Source organism: Triturus cristatus, chromosome 7, assembly GCF_964204655.1.
Source record: "Triturus cristatus chromosome 7, aTriCri1.1, whole genome shotgun sequence".
Classification (NCBI taxonomy): Eukaryota; Metazoa; Chordata; class Amphibia; order Caudata; family Salamandridae; genus Triturus; species Triturus cristatus.
In genome coordinates, this window is record NC_140590.1 from 488,700,708 (window position 1) to 488,726,066 (window position 25,359).

Here is a 25,359-nt window from a genome sequence, read left to right on the forward strand (position 1 = left end):
CATTCTCCCACCTCGCTGCTAAGACCTGGAAAACCCTCCCCATCCACATGCGTCAGACCCAGGACCTGCTGACCTTCAGGAGGCTCCTCAAGACCTGGCTGTTCGAGCAGTAATTTGCGCCCCCCCCCCCCACCCCACCCCATAAACCCCCCCCCACCCAGCGCCTTGAGACCCTCACGGGTGAATTGTGCGCTCTACAAGTGTACTGATTGATTCATTGTTAAGATAAACCTTTAACCAAATGCGTATTTATCACTTGAAATAAGGTGGTGGCAGTGTAGGAAGCTTTCTTTTCAAGGCAGCTTTGTTCCTTAACAAATAGTACCTGCCTGGTGCTGAAAACAATGCGCCCCACAGAATCCAATGGAAAAGCGCTCTCTGGAACTTCCTAGGATCGAACCGCTAGTAGCAATACTGTGAGACAAAGACTCTAGTATGGCTTGATCCAAAATGTGATGGACATTCTCTCAAAGCAACACAAAAAGGGGGCTGTTTCGAACCAACCAGTGCCCAAAGTGGGCTGACCTAGAAACCCACTCTGTGAATGTAAAAAATGTACTGGCTAATCTACACCTAAAATGTAGTGTCGACATGAATAAAAGATCAGTTTTCGGTCCAAAGGACAGTGTTTGTCTTCGGGAGGGCGGGTGCTCCAAGAATAGGAAAAAGATTAGGTGCGGGAACAGGAAAGATGCACTTCGGCCGCTGATTGGGTGTGTAGGGTGGTGATTGGAAAGGTGCATTTTACTATTTCCCCGTTTTCATCAATTTCAGAGAAAGATAAATCCTCAGAGGACAAGCAGAAGGAGGATGAACTACTGCAGCAAATACACAAACTGGTGGAGACTCGAGACTTCCTGGTTGATGACGTGGAGTTCGAAAGGCTGAGGTATGGAAGGCAAGGGAACTGTCTGGGCTCAGACAGGAGGGATGCAGAATCCCCTCTGAAAACAGGTAAAGCTGGGACAGACTTACTACTGCCAGGTACCTTCGGGTCACATGTGGCACCTTCAGGCAGCCCTCGGCTTTTAGCCAACTACTCTTTGCATGCTGTCAATATTGAACCCACACACACATTGTTAAAAGAGAAACTATAGTTCCCAGAATGCTTCTAGCTGTTGGCTAAAGAGCAGTCCTACTAAAGGTGTCACACTTACTACACCTACTGTGGTGCTACTTGACAGCTATACACAATTAGTCACACTTCATGGGAAATACATGAAGGTGTGGGCTTCCACCTAGTGGAAGATGGACGAGCTGCAGAGTTCCTGAGATCAGTACGCGATACTGACCAGGCCATTGGACGCAGAGTTCTACCTATGAGATGGGAAGTAAGTATCATTGTGAATTTAGCATCTACACTTACACCGAGTGTTGAACATACCTTCTTGCTGTGTCTATAACTGCATAGTATATACCTCAAATACTTTTGAAATGTGCACTCCTGTTCTGTGATTTCCTTGTAACCGTGTGCTCACACTTACTTGGCAGCACCACTTCCTGCTAAGAATCCCAGTGCTGAAATGTCTCCCCCTCTCCCTGAAGCTACAAGTGTCTTCTTCCTTAGTATGTTTAGTAAAACCGCTGTCATAATTGCCACACAAATCACACTCCTATTCTCACTCTTACAGTAGATGCCCAGAGTTAAATGTCCTCTCAGCAGCCGCTGGTGGGAAGTGTGACGGTGAATGCAAAAAGCTCAGACTTCTGTTCAATCTAAGGAGCTTGCACTGGAAGTAAACGTGAGAAGGTGACTCTAGTAGGGAGTGTGCAAAGCGTGCAGTGAAGGAGAACATGGGAATTTCAGACTGCGGGGACTCCGAAGCTCACTCTGGAGGTGAATGTGAGAAGTTCACCCTGCAGAGCAGTTTAAGGAGCTCACGCCGACGAGCAGTGTGAGAAGCTCACAGGCAGAGCTTTAAATGGCCCAGGACAGACTTGCTCTCAGCATTGTCACTTAACAGTTTTCATTGTGCCCATTTTGGGATGTGGGGCTCCTCTATGTCATGAAGGGTAGTGGTACTCAAAGAGGCATCTCAAGGCTCATGTGTGCCCTGCCACCTGCCGGAGCCTGCGTGCATCTGTTGTGCTCCCTACAGCTCCTGCAGGCAGACATGCTGGGGGCTTTGACTGGAGATGTGATGGAGGCTGAGGGAGGGTCTTCGATAGATTTGACCCTCTGATTCTGTTGACGGAAATGCTCACATTTTGTGTTCAACAAGATGAGTTGATGTAGCATGCACTTACTGTTGCTGGTGTGTGTATATTTACAGACAGTATAAAAACCAAATTTCATGACTTTGCCAGTGCTTTTTAGTGCCATGGTATTATAGTTTACGGTCATCGGAGCACGATATTACCAGCCTGGGGGGCTTACATTTAGCAGACTTATGAATTGTGCGGGTTGTGGTCTTGGGTCGCTTAAATGTAACCACTCTACTGCAAATCCCAGACTACAATGAATTGTAAAATGAAAGCCCCAGATTGAGAACAGTACTACACCGTAGTACTAACTTTCACATTTTATAGAAGAGATTCCAATAAAAAAGAGATCTAGTCTCGTACCACATGCGCCCGAAAGGCTACTAACTCTTTTTATGCTTACAGGGAAAAAGAAGAAGACAAGGAAATGGCCGAATTCCTTAACACCAAACTCTCCAAAAGCTGCTTAAAGGACAAATCTAGTGAGTAATACTTGGGTTTGTTATTTGCTTCAGATAATAGTTATTTCCATCCTCACTATCCCCTTTGGTATAGACGGCTCGGTGCAGAGTCAGCTGTCATCATGGCCGCTAAAGCCTGCTTGGATGGGCTGTTTGTAGTCATGAGGGCCAAGAGTCAGGAATGAAGATTCTTGATTTCAGTCGCCTGCCCTGGCTTTCGAAGTTGTGTCATCTTGTGGAAGTAGCTGTTTTAGTGTGTAATGTTCGGTCGGTTACCAAAACCGCTGATATTCGTAATATCAGTCCCAGGATGCATCACACCATGTGAGATGATGAAATCATCGTAAACCAAATTTAAATAATGTCCACCATGTTTAATCGCTTGAATCTTCATTGTATTGTTCATTTGTTGAATTTTATGGAAGAAGGTGATTCCAATTTTCAAGTGCATGTATAATGCCCAATCGCCTTTAATACAGCATGCTAAAATCCCCCGTTCCATGGATAGATGCGAAATGTTTAACCCAATGCATTTCGGGCTGTTACAGCCCTTCGTCAGGGGTTCTTTCCTGTAAAGTTAAAATCAAAACATTGCCATTAGAATAAAGTGCAAATCTCAGAACATCAATATTAATCACCTGCTACTTGCATTATACTCAATTATCTGCCATGCCCCCATAAACAACGCTTTCCCTCAAAAAGCGTATCAAAATGCTTCCAGAATGTGCTACCAAGCAAGCTCTATCAAGCCGTTTTACTCTTGATTGCTATGGTTGAAGGTCAATCTACAACATCCCCCTAGGGGGTTTGCAATAAACTAAAGCAAAAAAAACTGTACAATATTAAACGCTACCCTTAAACAAAGTAAGTAAAGCGTTCTTTCATACCTCAATTCGCTGTTCAAGTGCGAACATAACACTTTCGGCTTTTCTTGTAGGATGCTGTTCCTCACCCTCCCGCGTAATACGGCCTTTTTTAACAACATAACCACACCCACATCATTGACCATTCTTTCAAACACGCCTATTTAAGTCGTCAAAGAATACAACTCCCATAAGTCACTATTTCCAACTACTAATATCTGCCCGAACTTGTTGTTTAACCACTCACTCGTGGATGCACTCACGTGTTTGTTATTATCAAGCCTACCTCAGTAACTAAATCATGTACCCCGCCCTTCCCTAAATTTTTAGTTAACTGCGCCGTTTACACAACTCTATTCATCATTGGCATTATTGTTAAAACATGATACAGTATGAAAAATATGAAAAATGCAAATGTTCTTCCTCGGGTCTAATGTCACAAAAAACTTTGATTCCCAACTTAGTTGATGTCCATGAATAATTTACTTTTTCTAGGTATTGGTGTAAGCCGTGGGTGCTGGATTAAATGAGATGACAGTGTGAACTATGAAAAAGTTTGACTCGCACACCTCTTTTCTCAAGTTTATCAAAGGTATTCGTTAAGGGGAGCTATCCGGGTGTGCGCCTCATCCTTAGAGCGCCAAAATAACATTAACCGAAACCGCTGATATTCGTAATATCAGTCCCAGGGTACATCACACCATGTGAGATGATGAAATCATCGTAAACCATATTTAATCAATGTCCACCATGTTTAATCGCTTGAATCTTCATTTTATTGTTCATTTGTTGAATTTTATGGAACAAGGTGATTCCAATTTTCAAGTGCATATATAATGCTCAATCGCCTGTAATACAGCATGTTAAAATCCCCCGTTCCATGGATAGATGTGAAATGTTTAACCTAATGCTCGGTTACAACATGTGCAGGTGTAGACATTTTCTTGAGGTGGTATCCACACATTCATTCATTGCTTCATTGAAGATATATTCAGCTGCCTATCTAACAGAGATACATGAAAAAGACAGGAGTGCCGCGCTGTTCGGGTGGTATCATTAGCTGAGAAAGGCCATAGCCTTCAAATGCAGACGGTGCCATCGGGAAAGGGCCATCAACAAAGCCAGAGTACACTGGGAAAGTTCCATGGAATATTTGTAAAATAATAGAAGGAAGCTTGGCTGCCAGATGAGCACATTAGTATTGAGGTTACATGTGACCTGGTGTCTAAGGGTGCCAGAGGACTTTCCCCAAGTCCCTGAAATGTAGTGAGCCTTGTTCAGAACTCTAAATCCAGAATGACTCAACCCATTCTACTTTGTCTACTGTTCTCATTCCGCCACAGCCGGACACTTTTCTGAACACATTTGAATCTTCTGTTATGTTATGTTAAATCAATTTATAGCGCGCACAGCTACTCGGCAGAGTGTCCCGGCGCGAACAAAGAAAAGGATCCACAGGCCAAAGCACTATTCAAAGAGAAAGGTTTTCTTCATATATTTAAATACTTGATCCATTTAGACCTAGTTTATACTAGAGGAGAGTTTAGCGGAACAGAACATGTTTTAAGGCGCTTCTCAAGGTAGATGATTAGAAGTAGACGAAAGAGCATGAATAGTGTTCATACTACCTATACAAGTGCTGTGGCACTTGAAAACTATCTTGAGGGCCCTAAAAGTGGAAAAGGACTTACATCTGGACAGATAGGGCTGCATTTACTGTACTGAGGCGTATGCCTGATGTACAAGATAGAAAGCCTTAAGCAAAATGTGCTGTGGCAAGGGATGGTAGTGTAGCCATTACCTGGCAAAGGTGGCATGATCACATTTCTAAAACCTTCAGACAAGTCTGACTGCATGGCTTTGGACACATTGGAGTTATCCCAGTTATCCCAGGCGGAATGCTTGGAAGCCCATATAAAAAGTATTACTATATTAAAGTCATGAAAATATACATACAGTGGATAGCAAGCAGCATTTGTACATCAGGCAGAAGTAGTGGGACATTTTGTTCAGGAGACACCGCTGAGGGAAGGATGAGGAAACAACTGCTTGATACGACTGGACATTGAGAGATCCTTATCCAGAAGAAAGCCTAGGTGTGCCAGTTTGTTGGTTTGGGATCGAGGAGGACTGAAAGACAATGACAAAATAGGAGCAATGACTGTCAAGCTTCTTTTTAGCCCTGTAAAAATCTCACTGTGAGTACATTTTAATTCATCCTTCGTGCAAAGGGAGAAAGACATTCAGAGTAGCAGGGAAGGGCATGGCTCATATTTTTATCAAGCTGGATAGTGATTTGCACATCATTTGAAGAGGGAAACCATCTAAGACAGTGTGCTGAGATAAGGATCTCTGGCAGCTGGACATGGATATTAAACAGTCTGGGGAACAGTGCAGAGTCCACAAAAGATGGGAAAGCAGCAGGACCTAAAAATGGATGGGGAGATAACCTGTGAGCATTGGCCAGTGAAGGAGCCAATCCAGTTTACAAATGGCCCTGGCTTACCTATTGTCACCAGCCTCAGCCAGAATGGCTTGGTGGAACATACCAAAGGCAGCAGATAGGTGAAAAGGACCAGAACTCTCCATCACCAGGGACTAGAATCAAGTGCATCACTTCCAGGACCGCAGCCAGCCCCAACGTCACACAATTGGCCGTCCTGAAGCTAGACCAATGTAGGCACACTGCCAGTTAAATATGGCATTTTTAGCCAATGTGGGACAGAGATCGGCCTCAAGTTCAGAGGGTCTCGTGGAACAAATTAAGCCTTTGCAAACAAGTGATTATCACTCTCTTCCACACTTTCGGGGTCTGAAAGTAAGGAGGGGCTCAGAGTATATGTGAAGAAATGAACGCCAGTGGGAAGCTGCCCCCAAAACAGAACTAGGGCAGGGGTGGTCTGGAGAACGGGTTTCAAAAGAGAGCAGAGAAGCCACCTCTGAATTGGTGACAAAGAGAAGCACAGGGGGCACAGCGGGTACTGGGCTAGGAGCAGACTTTGCTAAAAAACAAGAATGCTTTCAGAGATTGGACTGATGTTCCTGTTGCGGTACCAGCAATGTTGTCAAGGAGCAATTGCAAAGGTTTGATTTTTCAAATGTGGGGCCATATTTATGACCCCAGTTGCATCGCTCTTGCATCGTGTAAGGTGGTGCAAGAGCGACGCAACTAAAAAATGATATTTATGAACCCACGTAAGGTCACCTTTCTTATTCTTTTAAATGCGGCGCATTCCTGCCCTTTCACTGTCACGCAGTGCAGAACAGCAAGATGATTGGCTGCGTTACAATGCGACAAATCTCATAAATATGCCCCATGGCATTTGCAGAGATCCAGGGCCATATTTAATACCCAGATACGTCGCTATTCTGCTGCACATTTTGATAGAGAAATATGCCTCTCAAGATTGTTTTGTGCAGGACGGTGCCTCTTCCTGCACAAAAACAATCCTCCATGCAACGTGGCGCTAGGCAGACAAAATGGCACCAGTACAGGGGGAAAGGCGCATTCTTTCCCTTTCCCTCTCGTTCAGCGCAGCAAGGTGATATGCTGCGCTGTACTGCGTGACAAATCTCATAAATATATCCCCCAGTTTGTTTATAATCGAGAACAGCTCCCCTGAAAGTTAAAAGAAGACCTACTCTCTGTGATATAGAGAACAGGGAAGCAGTGTTTCTGAATGGACCTGGGCGAAAAACACTCTTTTTCCCAACCATTCTAGGAATTAATTGAATTTGCAGGAATCAGGTGATAGATAAACATCTGATCAGTGAGGAAACCTGCAAGTAGGCCGGTGCCATGAGTCTCGGTAGCTTGCCTCCAGGAATCTACTAGGTCGTGCTTAAAAACAAACCTTTATTAGATGTATGGCTGGCCTGCTCAATGTTAAATACGAGCCAATAGAAATAGGAAATTGAATAAGATAGTGGTCTGCCTAAACCATTAGGCAAGACCTGAGGTTGAAATCATTGGGAGCATCTACATATGTCAAGATTACAGATGAAGGCCTTATTTAGAGTTTAGCTGATGGGATGCTCCATCAAAAGATGATGGATATCCTGTCCACTGTATTACACTCACCATAGGCGGTAATGTACTTCGAATATGGTCGACCAGACATTCCCCACATTGTCTACTTCTGAGCTGCTTCGTTCAGGCCAGGTGATCTGTACACCAAGATGGAAGTAAAAGAGAGAACTGAAGCATATCAAGGTTTAAGCCAATGGTGTCTTGTAATTTGGGCTGTTGGTGCTCTGCCCTCTCATTTTCCCAGTGTTAGTCTGCATGCATCTGCCTGAACCTTCAGTGCCATGCAGTCTCATTCAATTTGATCAGATGCTAGCCTAACTCTGAATGAGGGTCTGGCCGTTTGGCAATGGCTGATGGCTGATGGCCAGGAGCACTTGTTTACAAAGCTGGTAGGGCTTTCCCTTGCAGATCTCTTGATTCTATTTAGAAGTGTTATTGTCCAGTTAACTGATATAATGTAGTCTACTGTAGGCCTCCCAGAGTCCAGATCTGAGGCCCATATTACTTATAATCATCAACTCTATCCCACGAGTCACTGGCTGGGGCGGGCTTAGCCAACGCTGATGGCATAACCATTCTGTGCTCGTTGGAAAGGCTGGGATTAAGGAGAGGTTACTGTGTTTGACAATCTAAAACTGCAAACTCCTCCTGCTTGGAGAGAAGACACGAAGAATAGCTCAGATAGCTTGTGAATGTGATGTCAGGGACAAGAATTAAACCAAAATCATATGACCTAATACATCATTTATTGTTCTGTTTTACATCACTAGTTATTGCCCTCTCCTTTGCTCTTTCGCTTCATGTCTCCTTCCTCGCTTCCTCGCTTCTTCGCTTCCCACCTTTCTTTCCATTTTATCTGACCATCCTATCATTTCTCCATTCTTCTCCCATCCTTTCTCTTTCCTTCCCTCTCTCTGTCTTTCTAATCTACTACTTTGTTCTCCCATTCCAGCCCATCATTATATTTCCATTATGCTTTTCCTATCTGCTTTTCCTCACTACTTTTGTTTCGCATCCACTTGTTCGATTTTTGCACCATCTCCATTTATTTCCTCCATTTTCTCCATCCTTTATATCTCCACCCTCGGTTCTCAATCACCTTTCCAACTGTCATCATCCTCATAACACCTCATTGCTGCTTTACTTTCGCCTCTATCTCATTAATACTCTATCATCGTTTTCCTATTTATTCCCATGCTGTCTTTCTTTTTTCCTCCTCTATCGCCCTCTAAGCTTTTGATTCTTTTTCTTGTCTCTAGAAAAAATCGTATTTCTGTCTATTTTCTGCAGAGCCCAATGCTTGCCCACCTCTGCTCCACTTTGTTGCTTCGCCATTGGTTGCTTGATGCCATGTCCATCTCGCCCTCCATGGCAGTCTTCCACTCACCCCAAGAAAGTATCAGCAGAGCTAAGGAGGAGAAAATAACAATGAAAAAAACACTGTGCATAGGAAAGATGGTCTTTTAAATAAACTACAGCTGGTGCAATGTACTCTGGCTCCCTTCCTGCCTCTGGACCACGGCTGCACCACCATGCCTCTCCCGGTGCTTCCCCATCTTGCACTGTGCTCTCCCTCCAACTGGCACAAGCTGGGGCTATGGGTTAAGAGCCTGGGCCTTCCACTCTGCATATATGCCAATAGACCCGATTCAATCCAGAGACTCCCAAATTTTGAAGAAAAAAAATGAATTTATTTTGGCTGTCTCCCGCCTGAAATTGCCTGTTTCACTAGAAGTCAATGAGGTTATACATTCTCCCGATTATTTTTTTAACTCTCCCACTTTCCTCTTCGAAAATGTTGGCATGTATGTTACTGCTGGATTCACAGCTTTTTGTAACCTGTAAATTCAATGGAGCCTGGATCCCTCGTCTCGAGCTCTCATTGCCCTTCTTCCTCTCTCTTCCTGGACCCCCAACCCTCAAGGTTCTATTCATTATCTGCAGAGAGTCATCAGTGGTGACTCTAGAGGAGCCAGATGGAGCCTTCGCCCCAGTGCTATTTGTCATGCCCCCCCCCCTTGTGCCCCACCACCAATGCTGCTGAACACGCCAGGAGACGACACAGTAAAAACAGAAACTGCACCTTGCCACAGCTATTTATTTGCTAGTGGTATTTTAAACCCCATAATAAAAGAGCAGAGAGAAAATAATCTGACTGTACTTGATGCTCCACGCAGGTATGTGTGATTGCTGGTTTGTGTAGTAAATTTAAAAATGCTTGTTCTCATTCAGCGTAAGAGATGCTGTTATCTTTTAATGGATCTGCAGGGATTAAAATAAATTGCATGTCCCTATACAACACCCCCCCTTAGTTTATTGCATATGCAGGGGACACCATGCATGCAGCTGTAAACAATAAGCAGCTTAACAATCTAAAAAATGCTATCACTGTCCCCTCCCAGCAGACCATTAACAAAACAAGATCCCGTTGCAAGGCACAATTGTGCTAGTCAGGGACAAAAAGGGGCCTGTGTTGGAGGGGACGCTTTTGCCGGAGAGCGTCCACTTCCTTAACTCACCCACCTCAAGTGTTTTTTCTAATCACCCATGTGCAATCACCACTTCATATCCTCATTCAACATTCTATCCATAGTGTGTACCTTCCAATGCCTGTGGGCAGAGTCCTGGTCCTAGTGTGGGAGTTGCACCAAACCTCTGCCACAGGCACTTCCGTGCTACCTCTTCCCGTCTCAGATGAGTGGTGCTCTGGAGGTTGCTCCTTCTAAGGTGCCCTGGCCCCTCTTATAAGGGGCTTGGCAGGCTCTGACTGAAAAAGAAACAAATAAGTCATGTTGTTGTTTCTCTTCACTGCTGGTTCAGCCTGGTGTTAGCTCAGAACATGTTGCGCACTCCGACACACACACGCACGCACGCACACACACACACACACACTCTGAGCCCCCTTCATGTATAGAAGACTGGGGGAACACCACATCCCAAGGGGTTTCGGGGTTGTCTATTAAGCATACCCTGAGTGAATGCAAAGGTCTTCAAGTTGAGAGATTGCAAATGTTTATTTTATTGACTTGTACGAGACCGAAGAATCGGAAGGACTTGCTTAGGGTCATTATAGCCAAGTATAGTATAGAGTGGACCCATTTGCAATGCTAGAGGCAGATTTGTAGTATCCAGGAGAGATGGCCAACATCATGTGGAAAGAGGAGCTTTTGTTCTGCCATGGGCCTTCTGTAGGATAACAGGTGTGCAGTACACCTGGTATATCCCACAAGAAATGCATTGTACCAATTGTGAGAACATGCTGTATAGTTGTAGAAAGTGTAGGAGTGCTGCATTTTGGATAGTATTCTGTCCTGTCTGTGAACATAGTTGGGCCCCGGTCTTCGATAAGTCTTGGGTAGAGCATGTATGGGAATCCCATCACTATCACACCCGTAGAAAGCCTGCTCTGTATGTTATTTTAAGAAAGGGGGGTACTATTGAGACTATTGTAAATATGGGTGCATGTGTTAGTAATGATAGCTAGCGCCCCATGAATGAAAATGATCCTCTACACTTGTACAATAGGTTAACTGGGCACGCAGGGAGACATAAACAACTCTTCCCTATTGTTTGAGAAAATATGCATAGGCAGCACATGGATATTAGGTAAGGTCTCATGCTTTGTGATTGGTGTATGTAAATTGGGTATCTAGGTGTAACCACATATATCAGCCATACACTCATGAGAATGGCCTATGGCTACGTTTCCTTCTACAGTCTGGACTAGAATTAGTGCCTGTCCCTGACAAGATTAGCACCTCAACTCTACATAGCCTCCAAGTGGGTGGGTTTCCAGGATGGGGAAACCAGGTATACAAGTCCTTACTACCCATTGTAGAGTTGTGGGTGGGGGAGGGGCGATTATATTTGTGAAGAAGTCACATCCACAATAACGCAGCCTAATTTTTCCACCTTGGAAATTTTCCACTCAATTCCATTGGCTATCTGCACCCTCATCTACGGCCACAGAGAACCCGTTGCTTCTTCCACTCTCCTGATTATTCCCCTTCTCGACATTGCTATGCTTGCTACTTACTCATAAACCTGAAGGGAGTTGCTAGGTTTGACAATCATAGTTCCAATCTAGTTTCAATTTGGTAATCCAACCAAAACCTCTGTATATAAAAATGTGAATCATATGTACCCTGTAACTCTTGCCGTTTAACTGCTAGAGATTCCAATTATTTCACAAACAACTCAGTTACTTTACTATGTCATAGACAATAACCCAACTCTTCTTTCCTAGCATCAAAAAAAGAGAAGAAGAAAATGACTTCCAGGGCACAACAAACCTCCACACCATATGCGACAAAAACAGGTCTCACGCTTCTGAAAGAATGCTGCGGATTCACCTGTTCAATCATGTAGAACGTACCCTAGACGTTACCAACACGGAACGTGCCAAAGGTGATGTGAGTTGCTGATTGCTCTGAAACTTTTTTGTATTGATATGCCAATGCAGATAACTACAGAACTGCTGAAAGTACATTTCCATAAAGAAAGATCATCTCTATGTAGCTCCTTCATGGATATGAGGGTTCCTTTCAATTTAGTACCCCGGGAAAGCCAGTGGAAAGTACAGGGGCAAAATGGAATACCAGAGGATCTCCTTCATATTTTAATTAGATTACATACACCCACAGATGCACAGGTGAGGTGGGATGCCCAAAGAGAGTTGAGGAATAGGATCCCTATTAAGCTGGTGGTAAGGCAAGGATGTGTCCTGGCTCCCACGCTGTTCTCTTTGAATAGGAACGGTGTGGTGAAGCTGCTGAATACATGCCAGCACGATGCACCAAAGTCTGAAGGTTTCAGCAACTCGGTCTTGTTGTTTGCTGCCAACACTTTGTTACTGCCACTTATACCAATGGGTTTGCAAGAATTGCTGGATTACTCTGTGAGATTTAACAAGAACAGGGGCCTAGAGATTTACACTGGGGAATCTAAGTTTATGGTCCTAAACCCTCATCGAAAATTCAGAAGTAAAATGGTTGTAGAGTGAGCCTCCATTGAGCAGGTCAGGAATGTTGACTACCTAGAAGTCAGGCTCACTGATACCCTGTCCTGGGATCACCAGTTCCCAAAAAGTAAATCCATCCTTCAGCATAGATCAGAATCTATTTTTGGAAAAGTAAAGTCAACATCAAGTAGAATTGTCTCTCCAGCCCTTGAAATATAGAGCCGCTACTCTTGGAGGAGCATTGTACAGGGCGTAAATCTGGGGCTTTGGGGATGGTACCCAGCTAAACTGCTCTGAAAATAATTTTGTGTATGTACCAAATAGTACACCGCTGATACCGTTTACGGTGAGACCTGAACCTAAAAGGAATTGATCATATTGCTCAATTTAAAATCCTGAACTACTGTGTCAGAATTTGGGTAACACCCGCCCTGACTCCCTATAGACCTGCCCTTGAGGAGCTCATCGCTATAGATAAGAACTGTGCCACAACATGGCTGAACTCAGTCAAATCCTTGTGTAGGCTGTTAAAAATAGTGGAAGTGCGGAATAACCCAAATAAAATGAAAAAAGGTGTAGCCAAGTGGATCAAGGGGGTATATTGGGACCACATTATCATGGAAGTTTGGCAAGAGCCGAGGTCCGGTGGCCTGATCAACAAGTTCCTGGCCCAAAAATGTTGCTCCAAATTCTAACCATTTCTTTGATAGAATTAGCCCCGCGAGGCCAAGACCCTCTATATTCACTTTAGAATTGGTACGCTGCCACTTAAGGTCCTTACCGCTCAGTGGGAAAAGATGAGTGAGACAGCGGGAGGATGCCCCTGCTGTCACAATAATGCAGAAACTGAGGCGCATTGTTTATTCTTTTGCCCCAGATACAAAACGCAGAGGTCAAAGTGGATACTCCCACTATGCTATATTCTGGGTGCAAGGTGACATTTGGAGACCCTACAATTATAAAAATTGGACACATCAGAACCGATTGTCTTTGCCCTGTCAATATTCCTAAAGTGGGCTTGGCATTTAAGATCTAGCCTTGTGCAAACAAGGGATAGTGATTGATTTTTTTTAAATTCTGTTTTTTTATAGAATATTCCAGTGTCCATTTTGGTTACTCATATACGGCCCCTTTGTGAATGTTGTATAGACCTGTCTCCAATACATGTAACCCTAGAAAGAACTGTTTACTTACACATGCATGTTGGCTACTATCATAGGAACTGGAATTTTGCTCTTGTCGCCCCATAAGTACCTGGATACCTACGCGTGTTTCCTTCCCATGTATGTTTTATCCGTAAAACAGCTGCACTAGTCATTTTATTATTGTTTGATTTTCATTTGAGTGCAAGTATGATAATGATTTACGAATGGTGACACCCAAATGATTGTTGTCATACCATGTTATAATCCCTGGCTTTTCAATACTCTTTTTATTTGATGAGTTTGTTCTTTGTTTCATTTTATGACTTTGAGTGTCGTTTTCTAAATGGGGTGGTTTATTACTTATGTAAGCTAAAAGACATTTTAGGAAATGGGATTCCCATAAGAATGTTGCATCTGCCACTTTTTTATTGCCTGGATCCCCATACTAGTCACTTTGCAACTGTTTGAGTTTTTCTACTCGCAAGCATGACGATGCCTCTTGAATTGGGGTTTCACACATATGGTTTTCCATTGTATGATTCATGCATATGTTTGTTGCACTAGTCACTTTACAACTATTTTGCCCTCCAAACGTGTAAGTCTAATGATATTTGAAATGTGATTCACTATATGGTTATTGTCATATTTTTATAGCTGTCTGTTTCTAGCTGTTTTAGCTTGATGTGTTGTGAATTTTACACATGATTGTATTGTATTTTTTATGGTTGTATATGACTGAAATAAAGTAAAATAACTACGGAACTGATCAGTTTACAAATATCACATGTTTCGAGTACAATCCAGGTATGGCTAAAGATAGTGCAATTACCTTTTGGGAAAAGACAGTGGTAAGGACACAGACTTTGTGCTGTGTATTTTGAAACTTTAAAACAGCTATTTTCTTCTACCCATGACTGTTTAAAATATCTCTTGGTTTCTGTGCAATTTGTACTTTTAAAACGTCTGTTTTCTTCTACCTGTGACTGTTTACATTTCTCTCTTGGTTTTACCCTACACTGTGCTAAGGCCTCCAGAAGGCAATCCACCCTCCCCACCCTCATTTTACAAGCTAAACAGGCACGATACACCCCAGAGCCTAACTAGAGGGTATTTGGAAGCCTGCTTAATCTGCTTTTTGTGAAAAGCTGTATTTCTAGTAGCTTTAGATTTGGGCCTTACCTGAAGGGTTGAACAGGAGTGTGGGTTGAGCCCTTCTGTATCCAAGGAACACTTCCCTGCCCCTGCAAACTTCTGGTCACATGCCTTTTTTATAAGTCTCTTAATTGTTGTTGTATCTGTGTTCTGACTGGCTCCTAGGGTTAGATTTTCTTTTGGTGCTAGGGCTTAGGGTTTGAGTTCTGATTGCCTAATAACCCTAAGGTTTTTATTGGTTCCTAGGACTAGGGTTTCTATTGGACTTAGGGCTTAGGGTAGAGTTTTGATTGGCTGATAGGGCTATGGTTTTTATTGGTTTCTAGGGCTAGGGTTTCTATTGGACTTAGGGCTTAGGATTTGGCTTTTGATTGATTCTAGAGAAAGGGCTGTGATTGGTTGAAAGGGTCAGGTCTACCTTTGGCCCATAGGCATAAGGGCTATGGATATGATTGGTTAGGGTTAGGGCTAGGGTTCTCATTGGACAAAGGTCACCTGACCTAGCGCTATTTAACCTTAAGGCTCAGGGCATCTCAGCCCGGGCGGAGAGGCCAAAGGTGAAGAGGGCAAGGGCAGTTGCCTGTTTATACCTGTTCGGGCCAGGTCAGGCCTAGGGCCAGTAATGTTGCGCATGTTACCATTTACCAGCAGCCACTTTAACCCATCCACAGTCACAAACATAATTAACACACACTCAGCAAATGCAGAATACTTATGTACAACTAACAAAGCCTATCCACGCTTCAATGTTTCAACAGCCATTACAGCATTGTGCAAAACACATCTATACACCCTTCTACCCCAACTGCCACACAATGGTACCTTCACTTTCACATTAAGCACCACTCTGTCCTATAACAATATCAAATCCACACATCCTCAACACAAACCCACATAATACTTAACCCTTATCCCTACAAACACACACATCCTGTTCATACAAAACACCAGCACTGCCCCCTATCTACTCCTAACAGACCCCATTCCATCCCCACCAAATCCTTACTCAACCCTCTCTCATATCAATCACCACCAAAAACCACCTCCTCTTTCTACCAAAAACACATAACCCAACAATCCTTACACTCCACGACACATATTACCTCTTCCTGCTACCAAATCCAACATAAACACTCATAACCCTTGTACATCCCCTCTCATACACCGCAAACACAGTCCTCCAATGCACATCACCATCCCTTTACCATTCGACTTCCACTCTCCAACATTACTTTACATTTAAATCACTCACATAAATTCACTACATCAATATCTCATCTCACTACTCCACAAAAATAAAACACATCACACACACTAGCACATCAAACTCTTGCACACAAGCACAACTTTATGCTGTATTCCATCACAAAATAGAAACAAACACCCATTCTCCCTCATAAATACACAAATAATGCAGACCTAAACCATCTTCACTCCCAAATTTTCTATCCTCAACAACACCAACCACAAACATCTCAACACAACAACACTCATTCACCTGTCTCCATCTATTGCATGATTTAGAGGCTTAAGACATGACCCACATGCTCCATCACCACCCCTAACCCATACACCTTCCACCCTAAACAGACACAAACAAAATAAACAACATGCCACTCTTCACAACTTCACAACTTCACATCTTCATGTCTATTACACAAAAGGCTACTCTGCAAAAAAACACACAGCTCACCAACTCACTCTCAACCACCATCTCCACCACCTACATATGCAGACCCAACAAAATGCCTTCTAAACCCGCTGGATGAGGATTGCGATATAGACAAACAACATTATGGCTATCTTCATACAGTTAATACCAACACAAATAATACACCTTTTTGGACTGGACTGGAATAATACACCTACTACAAGTTCAAAGAGTACTACTCACTTCGCTAGCAAACAAAGTCACACCACCACCAGAACACAATCTCTAGACTGCCTACTAATAAATGCTTGATATCTCTCTTAAAACAAGTAAGATTGCACCTGAGAAAGATCAAGGGGTATCAGCCCAACAAAGCTCATGCAAGGTCAGCCATAACACTCGTCAAAGATAATAAGGCATGAAACAGATCAAGGGAGGTCTGGTCTGACTCAAGTCTAGGGAAATCTCCTCTGAGAGATCAAGGGTGGTCAGCTCTGGCCCAGGTGAAGAGAAGTCAGCTCTGATGATGTCAAGAGAGATTAGTTCTGACGTAGGTCAGGAGAGTTCAACTCTGATATAATGATATAAGCAAAGAAAGACTAGCTCTTTCTTTTTCCTGCTTCTGTTCATGTCAAATGTGCTCCACTAATCACAGCTCTCTCTTCCTCCCCCTCTCTCTCTCTGTCTCTTCCCCTCTCTTGCTCTCTCTCTCTCTCTCTCTCTCTCTCTCTCTCTGTCTCTCTGTCTCTCTCTCTCTCTCTCACGTTCTTGTTTTCTCTATCTCTTCTCTTGGTCACTCTCAATCCCTGTCTTTTCCATAGCACACTTTCAGTGGACACAGCCTTTGCTTCTGAGAGCCCTCCATCCTTCCCATGATCAACCAAGCACAAAATCAAAAAAGCCACAAAGATTCCTGAGGCATCCGACAGAAGCTGAGACATCCCTTTATACTGGTGCCACAGCCCAGGAATATCCATTCTGAGCACTTGATGGAACACCCAAGCATACATCTCTCGGTTAAAACCAGCACAGTCACAAATAAAAGGACCACGTCAAGGTGATTGCAAGTTTGACATTGGTGCACTTCACAAGTTCTGAATCTGCTATTGGTTCTGTAGCAATGACAGTGAAGATAACGTCTTTGGCACATACCATTGTGATCTAGGTTTCAGGTTCTGGTAGACCCTGTGTTTAATTGCAGCATATCATGACTGGAATGGATCCAAGTTGAGTCATGTTCAACAAAAGAGAACATCTGCTTTACCATCAAATGCTGTACAGACCGCAAACCTTACCTCTGTTTCTCCATGACATAGTTGATTTGTACTTTGGTGAGAGGTCTAGCACTGCCCTCCTCCAGATTCCGGACATGATCAATAGAAGAGAGACTCTTGGTGGAAACATGGAGTAGGGTAGCTTTCAAGAGACATGTCACCCATCAAGAAGAGCTCCTGTACAAAACCTGTGTCAGTATTCAGCAGGCTGCAGCATAAATTGTCTACACTCCATGTATTCATTTTCTATTCTAGTCCATGTAGTTCCATACACACCAGGCATGTAGCTATATAAATACGATACAGAATTGATTGTCACCTCTGATGATGCAGATGTCCTAGGAAATTGGATGCGGACATCTCACCCATTATTGATCATCATATGCTTCATCATTGGTGTCCACCCCACACTCAAGCAGGTTGAAACCAATTGGAGTAGACTTGATGATGATTGGGAGCTCCAGGATGTTTTCCAACTGGATAAACACAGGGATTCAGATTAGTAAACAATATCTAAGGATTTACCCTAAAAGGTATCTTTTTATTCGGAGGGTACCCTTAACAAAATTAAAATGCCTAGTTTCCAATGCTTATTGAAAATTATGTTTTCATCATCCATCATTTCTTGTACACATGTTTCGGCCTTGAAATTGCCCATAAGGGCCAACTGCCTTCGCAGGACAATAGGATCCCTAACAGGTGTGCATTCTCTAACATGCAACACATATCTGGAGGTACCAAACTCTCTTACCTGGTCCTTTGACTGGTTTATTCCCACACTATTTAGGGTGTAATAATCAGAGGCAGACCATCGCTGGGGGAATTTGGGACATTTTTCAGGTAAAAGGCCAGTAGAATGGAGGAAGAGCCAGGCATATATCTGGCAACATCATCTTCTGTCTGCCACTTCTCTCATCAACAGCTACAGCTCCTACTTAGCTCTATCAAAGGCTGGAGTAATGAGATGTGTCTTTCTGTCACATATCACCTAAAATAGCAGAACTAGATTTATGGTACACCAGTAACACCTATCATACAGGATGTCACCTCAGAGAACAGGGCTATCTGTCGGGATGCACAGACTAATAATTTAATTTCAGCTCAACTATAGCATCAGTTGCTTAAAACTTAAAGCATGACACAGCCGGCAACAAAACCTGGTTGTATGAATCTTACAGTGTATCCCTCAGACAACAGAGATATCCCTTGGAATACAAAGGCCTCACCTTATGACATATTAAAATTCAGAGTTATTCCAGAGTTTGCACGGCTCATACAGGTGATGAATGAAACAACTTTCTACATTCAGGGTTCCCTAGATGGTACACGGTCACAATTTGAACAGTAGATCTATCACTTGAATTGCCCAGGGCCAAAGGCATGTGACACCTTAGACAACAGAGAGCAGTGCTACGTCTCTGATAACACCATTGACTTCTTTTCACACCATTCACAGTTGAGGGGTCTCTAGACAAAAATGTCAATCTCACTGTGGAAGACTTTTCCCATTCTGCATTTTTGGAAGGTAACGTGTCCCGTATGCATCTTGATTGGCTGCTTCAAGATTATACACGCACTCACAGAGGGGCTTCAGGCTCTCTTGAGGGATGGAGGAGGTACAGAAAAAACGTACATAAGTTCCAGGAACAGAAGAAGAAACATTGTTCAACTACAGGACGATATTTAAGGCACAATGCAAAATGGTTATGAAGGGGTTGCAAAAGGAGATAAACTTCCCTTTTCCAAATGTGTTTCCACTTGAAGCTTCGCAAACTACCACATTGCTCAATATTCCTAAATACTACTTACTGAATGGCCTTACCTGAGGCACCCGGAGAGCCACAGAGGTTTACTTTGTACGTGACTTATTTGTATTGTATTTTTTGTATAGCATCTGGCACAGAGGAAATGTGTGGGAGGAGCTTAAAATGGTAAGGTATTTATCACCAAGACACGTTGTACCATCAAACATCACTTGAGATCTGAGGAGCATGGTTACATACAATGTTAGTGCCCTGTGACAACACTGCATCAGATCCATTTTACTCCTTTGTTGCTTCTATATTAAGAAGAAGACACATTTAGCATCAACTCAGTCCATCTTTCACATTGAAAGGTGCAACAAAAAACATGCACAATTAATTTGGACCATTACCTCTGCACCCGCTTCCTCATTGTAGTCCTTATAAAAGAGGTGAACCCAATCTTCAATATATGAACTTCAATTCTGAATAATTCATGAAACATTAGGGTTGCCAAACTAAAATGAGTGCTGATAGATGGGCTGGAAGTCCCCGACCTGGCCTAGTTTTTGCTGTATTTGCAGTTTACTGAGTTTTGGAGTAAAAGATCCCTGCTCAGCTTTTTTCCATCATAACTTGGTCCCAATCCAGATTGGCCGCAGGGTAATTTCGAAGAGATGCTGATGTGTGTATTACCAAACAAAGCCCCATAAACTGCAACCATGTGGAAGACCTAGATAGTAGCTGTCATTAGTATTGAGGTATCAGTCCACGATATGGAACTATTTAGAAGACAACCACTGAGTTTATTCCAACCAGAAAAAGTTTCTCGTGGGGAATCCCAATATACAGAATTATACTAATGTCAGTTTTTGCTTGACATAATTCTTTCCCTAGTTCGACATAGACCTGACATGGGAAACAACCTTTACAATGCAGTCGTTCCATTTCACTACCTTTACAACTCAGTCATTACAACGCAACATCCTTTATATCGCATGCCATTACAACGCAGCCATTACAATGCATGTCACTACAATGCATGTCATTACAACGCATGTCACTACAACGCATGCCATTACAGCGCAATGTAGGGTAAATAATGGGAATAGTAATTTTTACCCCTACACTATCCAACACTTACCCTACTGTTGCCCTAAAAGTAATATGCATTGTAATGGTATGCGTTGTAATGGAATGCGTTGTAATGGAATGCGTTGTAAATTTATTCATTTGTTTCTAAAAATGCGTTGTGATGACGTGATGTAAAAACATGCGTTGTAATGAATGTTGCAATGTAAAAACTGCATTGTGTAAAGGCATGCGTTGTAAATCTTTGCGTTGTATCGTCATACATCCCCTGCCATATGCAAATCAGATTTGCTGCTGCTCCAATAGGAACAGTCTACGCAGAACTACCCAGCATGGCCCCTTAGATGGGAGCTTAAGCAACCACAGGCTGGTTTTGGCCCCTGAGACCTCATCAGTGAAGTATGGCTTGGGTCCTGGGACACAGCGAGCACAAAACACTGGGACAGGGCATGCCAGTCACAGCTAGGGCATCCACTGCAACTATTCACAGCTAGGGCATTGACTGAAACATACAACAGTGTGATGAAAGGGATTCTTGATTTAATTTCAGCTATTGAAGGTTGCGCGAACAGTATTCCATCGATTTTAACCCAAAGTGTGGCACCTTTTGCATAACTCAACAGATATTATCTTCTTTCTGCTCTCATCCCATTGTGGTTGCCAGGCTCACAGGAATAGGGACAGATTCCAGTGGCTGCAAAACACCAGAATAAGCTCCAGTGGTGGCTGATTCCATCCTACCTTTTCTGTGGTATGCCACCAAAGATCTCTTTTCCACCAATTAATACAGCACATGCCAGTGGTCATGGCTTGGAAGTGTCCACCATGTAATTCAGGAAAAATACAGGGGATACAGTTGAGGAAGGAGAACATTGAAAGCTTTAGCTGAATGAACCCTAGGAGGTTGTTCCCATTCTGAAGGTTCTTTAGGATGGGGTTTCACTGGGATTGTCAATCACCAGAATTATAGCTACAGTGGGTGTGGTTTCCGGTGTCACAGCCCCGTAATAAATACACTTTGGTCCACAGACTCTCAGTCGGGTATGCTGGTGTCTGTGTCGGATTTCACCATGGATCTGAAGCACTGGAGACATTTGTCTCTTGGAAACCTTGAATTTCCTAAACTGAACTCGCCTTTCTTTAGATTCACACACACACAAACACACACACACAGTCGCAAAGTGCGCACTGACTTTTTTGCAATTTAATTCTGATTTTAAGAGCCAACCTCTGTACTATTAGGTCAGTTTGCAATATCACAAATCGGAGTAGGTCACAATTTGTCCTACATCATCAACATTCATGAAGTGGGTTGCAATTTTCAGTTTTCTCCGATTGGATGCCATAACAGGGATGATGGCCTGCTGGGTTCAGCGGACAGCAGACCACCATGTCTATGACTGCATTTAAATGAAGTATTAATAAATATTTATTTAAAACATTCCTTAAAGGAAATGGGTCTGCATTTCAGAAAAAAAATACTTTAAAAAAAAGTTTGTTTGAAAGTGGACCACTGCCCACCTCCAAACATACTGTATTTTTACTTTGACAACGGGGATGGGGCCTGCTGGGACTTGTCTCTCTTTGCAAATGGGTTACCACCTCCTTTGAAGAGTCATTAACCCATCAATGGTTTGCAACCAAAATTGCGGTTGTAAACCACTGATTCATAGCATTGCAAATCACAATTTGGAAGGGACGCCTTAAACATCCCCTTCAAAATAGTGATTTGTTATGCTTTCTAAACCTATTTTGTTATTCATTAATGTTTTATAGAATCATAAAATGTGTTTAGTAGATTTAACAAAACAATTTTGTATGTGCAAACCGATTGGAAGTTTTGCGACCACTAAATGGCTTTGTATATCAGGCCCTAAAAGATCAGATGACTTTGTAACCTCTCAGCTTGATATTATCCCCCACTTCAAGGAACTAACATAAAATGCACAAAAAATCTTGAAGTGACATATACATACACATAATTGTGCAACGAGTACATTAACTCATCAAACCATATCACTGTTACTGGAAAGTATTGCCTAAAGGTTACAATCAGAACTCCTGAGCTGTCTTCATTGGGACTGGAGCTGAAGACTGCAGTAGGAAAAGGATCAGGGGACAAGCACCAATGCTACCAGCCCTAAACCTTGCCACCACACAATTGTCACTGATAGTACTTGCACTCAATTATATGGGCAGCTGAACCAAGGTGGTAGAATGGCGAGACAGTGCTAAGCACCACCATATTGATGTTCTATATGGTGGCACTGATGATATTCCTTGTTGAAACAGTGCCTGGTGGAAACCCCCAAGCTCAGGGGAATCCCTAGCATGCCAGAAGTGCAGGTGGAAACCTGAACATTCCCCAGATTCAAAGCTCCAAGGCACAGCGTTAGTTCCAAGGATTACCTTTCCTGGAGTAAGCAAGGATCCCTGCCCATCAAAAGGGAAATCCTACTACTAGTTCTATACATACTCATGGCATCTGCAAGGGAATCCCCAGCGCTCCCTTCTTACTGGGGGTGCCTGTGAATCACAGGGAAGGTAATACTTAGATAACTATGTGCTCAGGGGAGACAAGAACCACCATTGCCATACTACACATGCATGACTGGCCAGTGCAGACCCCCAATCCCACTAGGTGCTACCTTCATCTTTGAACTGCGGGAGGGCCACCACCATACTTCCCCCATGCCAGCTGATGTATAAATAAGGTAGCTATTACCACCACCTTTGGCAGGCCACTAGCATTGGATGAGACAGGCGTTTCATCATTTGACTAATGCCATCCCCTCCTGTGCCTTGTAAATTATAGCTGGTTGGCAACTGGTATTACTTTGTCGAGGAAAGTTACAGTCACTCTATGTTAATGTTGAAAATTGAACATTTTCCTAATTTCTTTAACTCTTTTTGTACAGTTTATAGGTACCTCCAAGCTTGGAGAGATGTAAATGTCTTCAAGAATGCTGTTTTTCATTTCAAAATACCACTTTTCCAGCCACTGATTCTCCCAACAATCTCTCAGGCCTCTACCCTCCAAACGCCTCTAAAACACAGTCACTCCCTGCTTGTTTTGTCTTGTTTTATGTTACCTACAACATAGTGATTGTTCATAAATCTCAGGCTCACATGCCGGTAATAGTAATGACCAACATTTGTCCCTGTCAGTTGCTCCATTTTGTTGTAAAGAACAGCACGAGACGGGTCTTGAAGACAGTAGATGCAGTTTAAAACAGAGGCCAGCACACGGCCATCCGGCAGGTCATCGGGTGAAGACAAACCGTCTTCCACAAATTGTCAGTGGCAACATTCTACAACAAGTTCCAAATGGGAACCTAAATACAGAACAATCCTTAACACATCTGCCACCTTAACAAACCCCAAACAATTATAGACTATAATACATGAGATAACAAAAATACCTTGCAAAGAAAAATACATGGAAAATAACACAATACGGCCATCATAACGTTTGCGTTGTACAAAATAAATGCAATACAACACAGGCCCCTCATAGCAATAATGAAACTGAATAACAAAAGTGGACTTGAAAAAGATAATTCATGATTAAACAGCCGAATCCTAATGCAAGTCTCATGATTAAAACAAGATGTAATCACATAAATATTTAGGTAGAAGAGTATTCCTAATATTGCTTACCTTTCCAGTGATAGGTGAGGAACAAATAGGATCTGCCACATTACCCTGGCCAACATTAGTAGATTTCCTAGATGGCCAGTGTAAAGAAAATTATTGATTCTCATGAATAGAACAATAATCTCCCACTCCCTTAGATCCAGGATTGCCCCGACAACTCCACCTCATTATCCCTACTCAACTCATCCTCCAACCACCATTCAGCCTCTGAATCAGGCACCTCAGTCGGCCCCAACCCCACACCCGCACCAACATCAAGGTCTCTCTTGATCAGAGCTGCTCTACCCTTACTCCACCATTTCCCATTCCCAACCAAATTAGCATAACTTGAAACTTTCAGCACCTGTGTGGCAGGGAAGTACTTTGAACACTGCTTCTTTTGACTCTGGGGTCTTCTATTCTTCACCAAGTCACCTACATGGATGTAACCTCCCTAATCTCCTTAATCATCATACCTTACCTTGCTTCTCATTTGTTCTTCTTCAACCTTGCTGTGCACCTCCGCAGTACCAGGAATTCTTGTACTTACTTTGGTTTAACCCAAGACCCACGCAGGTAACAAATAACAAGAAGAGTGCCTACTTATCAACAACACAAATGGGGGAACCCGTCTCCTGTAGAAGAATGCAGGGTATTCTGGTAACACCAACGCCTATCTTGGACAACCTTCGATATATCTACCCCAGGAGCCAATGCTACCTGAACAGTTTCCTTCAACATCCGTTTTACTCTTTCTACCCTTCCGTTGCCTTGTGGACTAGCAACGGTGAGATGATTAATGCAATGGTCATTAATAAACTCCTTCATAGCATTAGACTTGAACTGCACTCCATTGTCAGTGACTATAACCTGGGGATAGCCTTGCCTCTCAAGCAAAGACGATAATAACCATACTACAGCCTCTGTGTTGGGTTCTTTAAAAAATGTACACTCCACCCACTTAAAGTAGTAGTCCACCGATATCAAGGCGTATCTCCTACACACTGGTAAATCAAACATAGGATCCACAAAGTCCATACCCAACTTTTCCCAAGGACCCTTCGGAAACTCAACTGGGCACAAAGGAGTTCGATAAACCTGCAGGGATTTGTTGGCTTAACTACAACCCATGTATTATCCTACCAACACAT

At 43.0% G+C, this 25,359-nt stretch overlaps 1 protein-coding gene across 1 annotated transcript in view; it reads left to right on the forward strand.

The window, feature by feature from the left end:
• Positions 1-22,130, forward strand: part of LOC146809966 (bMERB domain-containing protein 1-like) — a 329,341-nt gene extending 307,211 nt beyond the window's left edge. Inside the window, exons 4-7 of the mRNA XM_085616839.1 lie at positions 775-889; positions 2,608-2,684; positions 11,803-11,963; positions 17,286-22,130. Of these exons, the coding sequence (XP_085472965.1) occupies positions 775-889; positions 2,608-2,684; positions 11,803-11,924 (314 nt within the window). The 3' untranslated portion in view covers positions 11,925-11,963; positions 17,286-22,130. The remainder of the gene's footprint in view (positions 1-774; positions 890-2,607; positions 2,685-11,802; positions 11,964-17,285) is intronic.
• The last annotated feature ends 3,229 nt before the right edge of the window (positions 22,131-25,359 follow it).